This window comes from Mus caroli, unplaced genomic scaffold (genome assembly GCF_978045245.1).
Source record: "Mus caroli unplaced genomic scaffold, Mus_caroli_1 scaffold_6, whole genome shotgun sequence".
NCBI lineage: Eukaryota > Metazoa > Chordata > Mammalia > Rodentia > Muridae > Mus > Mus caroli.
In genome coordinates, this window is record NW_028227261.1 from 81,937,946 (window position 1) to 81,951,802 (window position 13,857).

At 42.5% G+C, this 13,857-nt stretch overlaps 1 protein-coding gene across 1 annotated transcript; it reads right to left on the reverse strand.

Annotated features, from left to right (window-relative positions):
- Window positions 1-1,904: 1,904 nt before the first annotated feature.
- LOC147004276 (uncharacterized) lies at window positions 1,905-9,021 on the reverse strand. The gene is made up of 7 exons (XM_085839531.1): window positions 8,939-9,021; window positions 8,115-8,163; window positions 4,917-5,007; window positions 4,140-4,448; window positions 3,784-3,861; window positions 2,504-2,809; window positions 1,905-2,200 (listed from the first exon to the last, which is right to left on the reverse strand). Exons 1-7 carry the CDS (start codon window positions 9,019-9,021, stop codon window positions 1,905-1,907), a joined length of 1,212 nt encoding a protein of 403 aa, XP_085695657.1.
- Window positions 9,022-13,857: the final 4,836 nt, after the last annotated feature.

Here is a 13,857-nt window from a genome sequence, read left to right on the forward strand (position 1 = left end):
GACAAGGGAGCAAAAACCATTCAGTGGAAAAAGGCAGCATTTTCAACAAATGGTACTGGCACAATTGGCGGTTATCATGTAGAAGAATGCGAACTGATCCATTCCTATCTCCTTGGACTAAAGTCAACTCTAAGTGGAATCAGGGACTCGACATAAAACCAGAGACACTGAAACTTATATAAGAGAAAGTAGGGAAAAGCCTCGAAGATATGGGTACAGGGGAAGAATTCCTGAATAGAACTGCAATGCCTCCTGCTGTAAGATCAAGAATCGATAAATGGGACCTCATAAAGTTGCAAAGTTTCTGCAAGGCAAAAGACACTGTCAATACGACAAAAAGACCACTAACACATTGGGCAAGGATCTTTACCTATACGAAATCAGATAGGGGACTAATATCCAATATATATAAAGAACTCAAGAAGGTGGACTCCAGAAAATCAAATAACCCCATTAAAAAATGGGGCTCAGAGCTGAACAAAGAATTCTCACTTGAGGAATAACGAATGGCAGAGAAGCACCTGAAAACATGTTCAACAACATCCTTAATCATCAGGGAAATGCAAATCAAAACAACCCTGAGATTCCACCTCACACCAGTCAGAATGGCTAAGATCAAAAATTCAGGTGACAGCAGATGCTGGCAAAGATGTGGAGAAAGAGGAACACTCCTCCAGTGTTGGTGGGACTGCAAGCTTGTACAACTACACTGGAAATCACTCTGGCAGTTCCTCAGAAAATTGGACATAATAATACTGGAGGATCCCGCGATACCTCTTTTGGGCATCTATCCAGAAGATGTACCAACCGGTAAGAAGGACACATGTTCCACTATGTTCATTGCAGCCTCATATATAATAGCCAGAAGCTGGAAAGAACCCAGATGCCCCTCAACAGAGGAATGGATACAGAAAATGTGGTACGTTTACACAATGGAGTACTGCTCAGCTATTAAAAAGAATGAATTTTTGAAATTCCTAGGCAAATGGATGGACCTGGAGGGCATCATCCTGAGTGAGGTAACCCAATCACAAAGGAACTCACACAATATGTACTCACTGTCAAGTGGATATGAGTCCAGAATCTTAGGATACCCATGATATAAGATATAATTTGCTAAATGCATGAAACTCAAGAAGATCGAAGACCAAAGTGTGGACACTTTACCCCTTCTTAGAATTGGAAAGAAACCCCCCTTGGAAGAAGTTACAGAGACAAAGTTTGGAGCTGAGACCAAAGGATGGACCATCTAGAGACTGCCATATCCGGGACTCCATCCCATAATCAGCTTCCAAACGCTGACACCATTGCAGACACTATCAAGAATTTGCTGAAAGGACCCAGACAGAACTGTCTCTTGTGAGAATATGCCGGGTCTAGCAAACACAGAAGTGGAGGCTCACAGTCAGCTATTGGAAGGATCACAGGGCCCCCAATGGAGGAGCTAGAGAAAGTACCCAAGGAGCCAAAGAGATCTGCAATCCTATAGGTGGAACAGCAATATGAAATAACCAGTACCCCCCCCCCCTTGGAGCTTTTGCCTCTAGCTGCATATGAATCAGAAAATGGCCTAGTGGGCCATCATTGTAAAGAGAGGCCCATTACTCATGCAAACTTTATATACCTCAGTATGGGAGAGCAAGAGGTCCAAGAAGAGGGAGTGGGTGGTTGGGTGAGTGAGTGGGGGAGCGTGTGGGGGACTTTTGGGATAGCATTGGAAATGTAAATGAAATAAATACCCCCCCCAATAAAAAATTGAAAAAAAAATAAAGAAAAGAGTTATGTTAAAATAATTTATTTGATTTCACATTTCCTTTACATTAAGATAGAGAAATTGAGGATCCATACAGTGCTGGAAGATTCTTAGTGGTTTTTACAGGAAAAGGAAAAGTCCCAACATGTCTTCACTGAGGACTTGAGCTCTCATCACGAGGTGACCACGGCAGCTGAAAGTTGTTGCCTCCAGGGAGAGAGGCAGGAAGTCCATGTTGAACTGGCAATGGATAGGTGGCATTCCAGGCATCCCATCTGGGAACCAGTGAGTCCTGACTGCACATCATCAGTGATAGGTTCCCAGGAAGCTGTCCCGAAGATGCAGACATGCCATAATCCCAAGGCTGGTATACTGGAGATGGCATCACCATTGGAGTTTGAGGGCTTGAGGAAGGCCTGGGATGACCAGACCGGTTATACAGAGCACCTGAGAGGAAAAGAAAGAGAGAGAGAGAAAGCATAAACATGGCACCCTCATTCTCTCTGAGTCACTCTAAGTAATTGCCTGCCCTCTGGGTCAGAGTCAACTATGAACAAGTCCAAATTCCATTGCCATGAGGTGACACGGGAAGTTAGACATTGGGGGCCAGAATTTGTGCTGTATGCAACAACACAGCCCTGTGGGAATGGGGCTTCACTCCATAGTCTGCTCAGCTCTGTCCTTATGAAGGGCAGGCCATCTGATGCCACGACTTTCAGAACCCCAAGTGTCTATGTAGAAGAGACTCACCTGGAACACGGCCTCTCTGACATTGGGGGTCGAAGATCCTGTCCAGATAATCTCTATAAGGAGAATACAAGGGTACAGCCCTGGATCTCTCTCTACTGAGAGTCGAGTGCAGATCCTTCATGGTCCACATCAGGCCCAAACAGCTTTGGATGTCCTTGAACAGGCCTCGATGATAGAGACGCTGGCAAACAAGACTGCTCTTCTGCTTGATCTTCTGGCCTGGGTGGCCAATTTCCCATTCAACCACTTGCCACTCCTGCAGGAAGATCTTGATTTCAGGGTCGGTCCATGGGCTACAGGAAGGGCCTGCAGAGACAGAGGGGCAAGATGAGTATATTGGAGGTCACACACTCATACCTGTCACCTTTCCAAAGGGATTCTCCCTGCACATTGAACTGACAAAAATGGTTACTTTCTGTTATCAAGACCTTGGGAACACTTGCAGGAGAGCCCAGAATCCAGAGTCTACCAGGCTCTTAATACCAAGAGATACACTCACTAGGAATTCATCAGTGTCTTCAGCTTTGGAAAATGAATAGGAGTTCAGATTTAGGTTTTAGCCAAGGGCAGGTTTCAGGCAATATAATCCAACCTTGGAAGACCACACTGTCTCAACTTAAAAATGTCAGACACCGAGTGAAACCAAGGTCAGTTCATTGAAGTTTCTTTTATGTATTGGGGTTTCCTTCCATGGTGCTGGCCATCCTACAGCTCACTAACACTAAGCCCAACCTATCTAGGACATCCCACTGATGTGCTTGCCTCTGGCTCCCCCTCCCAAGTACTGGAATTAAAGGCATGGGATGCCAATGTCACACATTTCCTAAATATCTTCACTTCTTGGAAACTTAAGCTGAAAAGCAGACACCAACACAGAACTTTAATGGTTTGTTTCCTTCTTACTATGATATAATCAACTTGACGACAAAGAACAGCCATGACAAGACCACCTCCTGTCAACTCCTGACTATGAAGCCACCTTTGGTCATGCCTCCTTTCCAAAGGAAACCATAACCGGTATACAATCACAGATGGGTGATAAAGCCATCCAAGGAGAAATGGCAAATGCATTGTATATTTAACAGTGTCATAGTCATACCTAACGTGATAGAATATCCCCCACACAAGTCCAAATGCAAGGGAATATATCAAAGGATATATGGGAGTTCCAATCCTTCCAACAGGAAATCAGAATTTCATCACCCTTGTACACCATCAGTGATGAGTTCCCCTTAAGCTTTCCAATAGTGGGAGGGATGCGATAATGCCAACGTGCATACCTGGAGAGATGGCACCACCAATGCAGAGGGAAGGTGCATAGGAAGCTGGGGGATTCCCGTGCCCATCAAACCAAGGACCTGAGTGAGGGGAGAGGAAAGAGAAGGCGTTTAAAATGGCACCCTCACTCTCTTTCAGGCGCTAGAAGCGATTGTCTGGACTCTGGGTCAGAGTCAAGTATGAACAAGAAGAAATTCCATTGCCTTGGTGTGACAGAGGAAGTTTGACACACGGAGCAGGCCACTATGGGAAATAAAGGCCTATGGGAAAAGGACTTGCAGCAGTTGTGTGCTCTGCTCTATGCCCAGCTGATGCTTTTCTCTGGAACCTCAAAATCCCCTCTACACAAGAGACTCACCTGGCACATAGCCTCCCTGGGATCTGGGGTGGCCCAAGATCTCGTACAGGATCCAATCATAAGGCGAATACAAGCGGTAAGCCCGGGGCCTCTCGTTACAAAGACGTGTGTGCAGGTCCTTCATCTTCACCATTACATCAAGGCAGCTATTCTTGCTCTTCCTCAGACCCCGATTAGAGAGGCGTCTGCTAAGGAACTTGGCCTTCTCATGCATCTTATTGCCTGGGTCTCCGAGTTCATATTCAACCATTGCCCACTCTTCCAGCAAGATCCAGATTTCATCCTCAATCCACGGGCTATCCCACGGACCTGCGAGGCAAAGAGGGATGCGATGAGGATATCAAAGGTAACACACATGACCATGTCAACTTTGCTTAGGGACTTTCCCTGCACACTGATTGGCCAACAATGGCTTCCCTCATTTATCAAGTGGTTAGGAACACAGTCTTACCAGCCCTGTTACAGCACCTACCCTGCTCTTCACAGTAAGAAGTACACTCATTGGGAAAGCATAGGTGTCTGCAGATTTAGGGATGGTTTGGTCCCAGAATACAATGGGATCCACAGCATTAGTGCTACCAGGGAATGTTGGATCTGTAGAGACTCATAACCACATCCACGACAGGGAGACACTCAGAGCCTTCTGGGACAAGGGCATACATCAGGGACCACTGAATGCTGGCCTATCCTTGCTACAGATGTCCAAGTCGGGGCTCTTTCATCTACTCGAAGTCACAGAGCAAGAGAATAGGAGAGCAGGGATTTCACTCTGAATACCTGAGGAACTTTGGCCTTCCTGCCTCAGCCTCCTCCTTCTCCTATTGGCTTCTTTGTCATTTCTCACACTTTGGACTCGGTTATCTTCTCTCTGTGCAGAAAGGAAACAATTACATATTAAAGCAGGTTGCAAGCTACAGGAATCCCTGTTCCCCAGCTGTGAATGGACTCAGGTAGCAGCCTCCAGTTGCATAAGCTAAAACAATGCACCCTTACTTCCTCATTCACAGATGCTGGTCCATTCTCTTCTAATGGGAAAGTTGGCCTGTGAGGTTAATCCAAAGAGGAGCGACAGTGAACAGGGCAGGAGCCCTTGATCAAGTGGAGGAAAGAAACGGAAGCACCTCTCCTTTGAGAAGACCACAGCCACTCACTCTCTTCAGTTCACATTCTTACCATTTTCTGCAGGGGAAAAAATTCCCTTTCAAAATCTAGTCAACTCCAGCTGTGCTACAGACACAGTAAGCTATCAAGAGAAACTGTGTGAAACTACACTTTTCCATCCTAAGTCACACAACATGGGTGTCTGACAGGTGGCCATACTGGCATTCACTGCTAAGAGGAATGGAGATTCTCAGAAATTGAACATCATTCTTGGCTACATAGTTGGTTGTGGGCTAAAACCTAGAAACCCAAGGACAAAATAAATGTAGTTGGTGTACCTCTTCAATTTACAGACATGGGTTCAAATTCAAGGTAGCTAACCATATTTTGTATGTGCCGAGGCACAAATATGCCAGTTACCCTACAGAAAATAGGAGTGAATTTAATTGCCCCCAAATCACCTGCATTTTGTCTCTTGAGCTTCCTTTCCCGAACACAGTGAGGAAACTAGGGTCCAATGTGTCCCGGTGTTCACAAGAGTCTGCGGTGCAAGGAGCTCTGCTTACTTCCCTGGAAGACTACAAGTCGGAGACTCCTGTGCAAATGTGGTTCTTTATAAAGCTCTACGGTTTAATTTAATCTGACCCACCCAACCTGTATGTTTAGGGTGGCTCAATTGTTGACCTGGTGCCTTTAATCCTATATCCCATGCTAAGGAAAGAAACAGGCTCATGAGCAGGATCTCCTAGGCTACATAAGCAAGACCCCACAGTCTCCACTGAAAATGACCAAAGAAACTAAGCCAATTAATTTAGGTTCATTTGCTGAGACAGAGTTTATTCACCTAGTTCTGGGCATTCTTCAACTCACTAAAGTTAAGACCAAAATCTGGTGTCTGATACACCGATCGATCCACTGCCTATAGCTCTCTCTCTCACATGCTGGGATCTAAAGTAAGGCCCAGACATTAACACATTTACTAAATACCTTCTTAGGTGTCCTGGCTTTCTCCTCTGGATGAAGGCATAGGATTCTCAGGTGCTGCACCCCCATGTCTGCCTAGATGCTGCCATGATTCCTCTCTTCATGATATGGGGCTGAACTTCAGAACCCCAATGCCATTCCCAGTTAAATGTTTTCATTCCTAAGAGTTGTTGGACATGGAGTCTCTTCAGAGCAATGGGAACTCAAAATCAGGCAGAAGTTGGTACCAGCACTGAGATACTGATGTCATAGACCTGTACACGTTTTGATTTAAAGGAAAGTGGATTTGGGGACTTTAGATCAGAAAAGCCATGGAATGTCTTAAGTGGAGCTGGGTGGGTTATTCCAGCAGGGACATGGATGTCACTGATGCTGACGGTGAACTGAACTGTGGGTGTAGGCCTCAAGAGGTTTGTTTCAGAGGAGAAGAATGTTAGTATGTGGCCTAGAGACTGGTTTTTCTGATATTTGGTTGGAAAATATGGCTGCTTTTTGCCCTTGTCTGAAGAATATGTTTGAGGCTAAGGTGAAAAGACTGAGAACATTTGAAATTGCAAAGGGTGTCTATAAAATGTCTTTAAAAGAATAGACTTTGTTCTTTGATTTACAGTGATCAGGAGCTTAAGGATAAACATAACAATCATAAGACTAAAACAACAACAAAAAAATCTATGGTTCAAAGGCAAGCAGATCTTTGAGTTCATGATGATCTTGGCTCATTCCAAGCCCTAGGTGAAAAAAAGGTTAAGTACAGGCGTGGTGGTGCACACCTTTAATCCCAAGACTCAGGAGACAGAGGCCTGTGTATCTCTGAATTTAAGGTCGTCTACAGATTAAGTTCCAGGAGAGCCAAGCATAGGCAATGAATGAAATCACTGAACACAGAAAGTTGGTAAAGATGGAATAGAACATGGGGTGCCATGTTCCAGTACACCAAGCAGTAGAACCCTGCAGCTTTGGCCCAGTACAAATTAGGCATCAAGTATGTTGCAACCTATTATTAAAATGGGTTCAACCTCGACTCTAACCTGCCATCCCACAAATGAACTTGAAGAGAAATGTCACTAGAGTATGGGGGAAGTGGACTTGTTCATCAATACTTTTTAGGAGGCGAGCTCAATCTTTGGCAGCAGTTCAGTCCCATAGCAAACCGCAAATAGGATACAGTTGTTGCAGACCAGTCCTCCAGGCAGGCAGATATCACATTCAAACCAGCAGCTTCAGTCCCTTCTCTACTCAGACACACAAGGCACAAACCAGAAGCTACAATCTGATCAGGAAGAAACTGACAGATATGACAACTGGCCTGAGGAGAGCCCACAAAGCAGAAATCTGATGCAGGAATCTAGGTAGGATTTCTTGGATGAGGGTTTCTCAATCGGGGCTAGCTTTTCCACCTGTAATCACTCAATGTCCCTAGGTAGGGCAAACCAATACTTGTGTATACTTAGGGAAGAATAGTGACTCAGAGAAAACCAAACCGCCGCTCAGTGCTCATTCCCCGTAATGTTTGTAGAGACATTTTATACGCCAACATCACAGGTCCTTTCACTTGTTTGCTACATCAAACATCCTTTCACCTGTGTCTGCTTCAGCAAAACATCCTTTACCCGTGTCTTCCTCAGGGAGAAATCCTTTCACCTCTGTGCCTCAAGAAAACATCCTTTCAAATAATTAACTTTGCAAAGAAACTAGGAGTTTCCTTCAATGTGACTCTAGCTTTCCAATCAGGAATAGAGGAGGTTAGTGGGACAATTGATGCTGGTTAAATAGAGCATAGAAATTAGAGTTTATTATAATAAAGAGACCACCATCACTGAGGTGAAATCTTCTGAGAAGTGTTATCTGAGAGCACTAAGAGCTGTGTTCCAGAGATTGCCAAGAATGTACCTCATGCTGTATCTGTATGTGGTAATCGGTGAGATTCACCCAGGTGGTACTGATTTTTAAGATATGAAGGGGTTGTGGAGAGCAGCTGAGCCTTGGCTCTCAGAGATACCAGGGAAGGCCCTTTGTTGTTGTTGTTGTTGCTGCTGTTTTCTTAATGTTTTGTAGTTTGTTTATTTTTAATGGTTTTTTTTTCCTTTTCCTTTCATATAAAAGTCATCAATATATTTTCACCCCAAAGGCTGGCCCACTCCAAATCTCTACTTGATCTCTGAGTAAGTGGACTCCCTGGGTATTACCTCTACCTGATCCATAAAGTCTATGCAGGTTTAAGATCATCCTCTCCCACTGAGTCTAGACAAGGCAGCCCTATGCTACTTATGTGCCTAAGGCCTCAGATCATTGCATGTATGCTCGTTGTTTGGTAGGTCAGACTCTAGGTGTTCCCAGGGATCCAGGTTATATGTGACTGTGGGGTTGCCCTTGCCTTCAGCACCTCGGTAAGCCTGTGTGTGAAGATGCAGCCCTAGTTGCAGTTGATAAATTAGGACTGAAGGAGTCAGGCAAAGAATTAGTGACTAGGTACATTGAAGGGAGCCTTTGAGAGGCTATTGGTGAAGCCTACATGTAGTAGAAGTCCCCAGCCCTTTGGAGTTGCCAATACCATGGGATGACCAACAAGAATAGCAGTAACAAAGTGTCATCCACCAAAGCCTAGAGTACTATAGAGGGCAGAGATGAAGAAGTGACCCAAGTCCTATGGAGGAGCCTAGATGATCATGTGTGGATCCCAGACATTAGAACAAGAACCTGCAACTTAAGGTTACCTTTCAGACTTGAGGATATTAGAGAGACCAGAGGCATAGATAAGCAGCACAGCAAAGCTCTTAACAAAGCTGGTAACAGACATGGAGATACAGAGTTTGGAGTTTGCACAGATGAATTTTTATCTTGCTTTGGTTCAGCATTTCTGCACTGTAACTTTTTCAAGTAGGAATATATATCCTGTGATGTTGGAGGTATATGATCGACTTTGTGATTTTGATTTTATACAGCACTACACTTAAGTCATTGACTGAACATTAAACCACATGATCACATTATGGCCTTTCGAATTTTTTTTTGAGAGTGTTGTATAGTATGGGGACTTTGTCATTAGACTGCATATTTTAGCATTATGCTATAGTTAGGTATAGCCCATAGACTCTTGTGTTTGAACAAGGGGCCAGGGAGAGGAATGTGGTGGTTTGAGTATGCTTAGCTCACAGACTGGCTTTAGGTGACCCCTTTAGGAGCTTCATCAACTCAAAACACATCTCCCCCCAAACCCAGAAAACCCCTGCTCTAACCTCAGTTAGTGCATGCATTTCCTAGGGAGGATGATACCATGCAGGCAATGTAGAACTTTCTTCTTTTCTGGCCTTCTTGTAGACCTATAACATATATATATATATGTCTCAGAAGAGAGCCCTAGGTTATGATTCATTTAAAAATTAAACAATTTATGGACCTTAATTAGACGTAGAGTGATGTAATTGTACAACGTGGAATGTCAAGTGCAATATAGATGGATACTAGACACATAGATACAAAGATACATAGATACATAGATACACAGATACACAGATACATACATACATTGACACATAGATACCTAGATACCTAGATACATAGATACATACATATGGGGAGATATAGAGACAGATAAAGATCAAGATAGATAGATGTTGACATATATACATATACATATATATATATATATATATATATATATATATATATATATGTGTGTGTGTGTGTGTGTGTGTGTGTGTGTGTGTGTGTTTGTATGTACATGTGAAACACCAGGCCATTATTAGACCTAACAGAACCATCCTTTCTACCTCTATATGAGATAGAAAATGAGTTTGGTGGCAATGTCCCTTGACAGACATTCATTTTAATATCTGAAACCTAAATATTTAGATAAGTTTTCATATTCTCTCAATTGACATTGCATCTACCACCCACGTACAACTCAATTTTGAACCCATTATCGCAGGATTCTCAAAATATCGAGTCTGTGGTTCACTGACCAGAACTCCTCCATCAAGAGCAGCAGATAATGAAAGAGCTGCTCAGCTGTTGTCTGTGAAGTAGAGAGAGTTGCAGACTCAGGGTCAGGAATCTTATGAAAATGGAGGGTAGACAACAGGGATCAGGTACCCACAAAATGAACCTCACCATGAAGTACCACATCCCCTACCCCTATACTTATGTCCCCTACTAAAGTGACAAGAATGAAACATGAAAAGAGTTATGTAGGCCTCAGCATCTGCGGGAGCCATCTTGCTTCCGGGACTCCACAGCAAGTAGTCTGCACAGGTGAGAGTGTGCACTAGAGAAGCTAACAGCTTCTGTGACAGCACAAAGCAACACAGCTTCTGGGAAAGGTCCAGTTTTTGGCCTTCATCTTCGGCCAGGAGGGAAGTCCTAAGGCCAGATATCTGTGCACCTTTCTTATAAGAGGAGATCTTGTCTGCTGAGAGTGCTCTGACCATTGAAACTCAGAGGAGAGAGCTAGTCTCTCAGGTCTGCTGATTTAGGCTAACAGAATCACCAGAGGAACAATCTCTAACCAGAGACAACTATAACAACTAACTGCAGAGATTACCAGATTGTGAAAGGTAAACGTAGGAATCTTACTAAGAGAAACCAAGACTACTCTCCATCATCAGAACCCAGCACTCCCACATCGTCCAGTCCAGGGCACCCCATCACACCCAAAATGCTAGACCCGGATTTAAAAGCATATCTCATGATGATGGTAGAGGACATCAAGAAGGACTTTAATAACTCACTTAAAGAAATACAGAAGAACACTGCTAAACAGGTAGAAGACCTTAAAGAGGAAGCACAAAAATCCCTTAAAGAATTGCAGGAAAACACAACCAAAGAGGTGATGGAATTGAATAAAACCATGAAAGACCTAAAAAGGGAAGTAGACACAATAAAGAAAAGTCAAAGTGAGGCAACGCTGGAGATAGAAACCCTGGGAAAGAAATCTGGAACCATAGATTCGAGCATCAGCAACAGAATACAAGAGATGGAAGACAGAATCTCAGGTGCAGAAGATTCCATAGAGAACATCGGCACAACAATCAAAGAAAGTGGAAAATGCAAAACGATCCTAACTCAAAACATCCAGGAAATCCAGGACACAATGAGAAGACCAAACCTATGGATAATAGGAGTAGATGAGAATGAAGATTTTCAACTCAAAAGACAAGCAAATATCTTCAACAAAATTATAGAAGAAAACTTCCCAAATCTAAAGAAAGAGATGCCCATGAACATACAAGAAGTCTACAGAACTCCAAATAGACTGGACTAGAAAAGAAATTCCTCCAGACACATAATAATCAGAACCAAAAAGGCACTAAATAAAGATAGAATATTAAAAGCAGTAAGGGAAAAAGGTCAAGTAACATATAAAGGCAAGCCTATCAGAATTACACCAGATATTTCACCAGAGACTATGAAAGTCAGAAGAGCCTGGACAGATGTTATACAGACACTAAGAGTACACAAATGCCAGCCCAGCCTACTATACCCAGCCAAACTCTCAATTACCATATATGGAGAAACCAAAGTATTCCACGACAAAACCAAATTCACACATTATCTTTCCCCGAATCCAGCCCTTCAAAGGATAATAACAGAAAAAAAAAAAAAACCAAACAATACAAAGATGGAAACCATGTCCTAGAAAAAGCAAGAAGGTAATCCCTCAACAAACCTAAAAGATGACAGCCACAAGAACAGAATGCCAACTTTAACAACAAAAATAATTGGAAGCAACAATTTCTTTCCCTTAATATCTCTTAAGACTCAACTCCCCAATAAAAAGACATAGACTAACAGACTGGCTACACAAACAAGACCCAACATTTTGCTGCTTTTGTGGAAACTCATTTCAGAGAAAAGGATAGACACTACCTCAGAATGAAAGGCTGGAAAACAATTTTTCCAAGCAAATGGTCTGAAGAAAAAAGCTGGAGTAGCCATTCTAATATCTAGTAAAATCGACTTCCAACCAAGAGTCATCAAAAACAAAACAAAACAAGGAGGGCCTCTTCATACTCATCAAATGTAAAATCCTCCAAGAGGAACTCTCAATTCTGAATATCCATGCTCCAAATACAAGGGCAGCCACATTCATTAAAGAAACTTTAGTAAAGCTCAAAGCACACATTGCACCTCACACAATAAGGGTGGGAGACTTCAACACACCACTTTCACCAATGGACAGATCATGGAAACAGAAAGTAAACAGGGTCACAGTGAAACTAACAGAAGTTATGAAACAAATGGATCTAAAAGATATCTACAGAACATTTTATCCTAAAACAAAAGGATATACGTTCTTCTCAGCACCTCATGGTCCCGTCTCCAAAATTGACCACATAATTGGTCACAAAACAAGCCTTAGCATATACAAAAATATTGAAATTGTCCCATGCATCCTATCAGATCACCATGGACTAAGGCTGATCTTCAATAACAAAATAAACAATAGAAAGCCAACATTCCCTTGGAAAATGAACAACACTCTTCTCAATGATACCTTGGTCAAGGAAGGAATAAGAAAGAAATAGGAAATAAAGAAATTAAGGACTTTTTGGAGTTTAATGAAAATGAAGCCACAACATTCCCAAACTTATGGGACACAATGAAAGCATTTCTAAGAGGGAAACTCATAGCTCTGAATGCCTCCAAAAAGAAACTAGAGAGAGCACACACTAGCAGCTTGACAACACGCCTAAAATCTCTAGAACAAAAGGAAGCAAATTCACCTAAGAGGAGTAGATGGCAGGAAATAATCAAACTCAGGGGCGAAATGAACCAAGTGGAAACAAGAAGAACTATTCAAAGAATCAACCAAACGAGGAACTGGTTCTTTGAGAAAATCAACAAGATAGATAAACCCTTAGCCAGACTCACTAGAGGGCACAGAGAAAGAATCCAAATGAACAAAATCAGAAATGAAAAGGGAGACATAACAACAGATCCTGAAGAAATCCAACACACCATCAGATCCTTCTACAGAAGGCTATACTCAAGAAAACTGGAGAACCTGGGTGAAATGGACAAGATTCTAGACAGATACCAGGTACCAAAGTTAAATCAAGATCAGGTTAATGATCTAAACAGTCCTATATCCCCTAATGAAATAGAAGCAGTCATTAATAGTCTCCCAAACAAAAAAAGTCCAAGACCAGATGGGTTTAGTGCAGAGTTCTATCAGACCTTCAAAGAAGATCTAATCCCAGTTCTTCACAAACTATTCCTCAAAAGAGAAGCAGAAGGTACTCTACCAAACTCATTCTATGAAGCCACAATTACTCTGATACCTCAAGCACAAAAAGACCCAACAAAGATAGAGAACTTCAGACCAATTTCCCTTATGAATATCTATGCAAAAATCCTCAATAAAGTCCTCGCTAACCGAATCCAAGAACATAACAAAAACAATCATCCAACCTGACCAAGTAGGTTTCATCCCAGGGATGCAGGGATGGTTCAATATATGGAAATCCAGCAATGTAATCCAGTATATAAACAAACTCAAAGACAAAAAAAAAAACCATGATCATCTCATTAGATGAGGAGAAAGCATGCCACAAAATCCAACAGGCATTCATGAGAAAAGTCTTGGAAAGATCAGGAATTCAAGGCTTATACCTAAACAGGATAAAAGCAATCT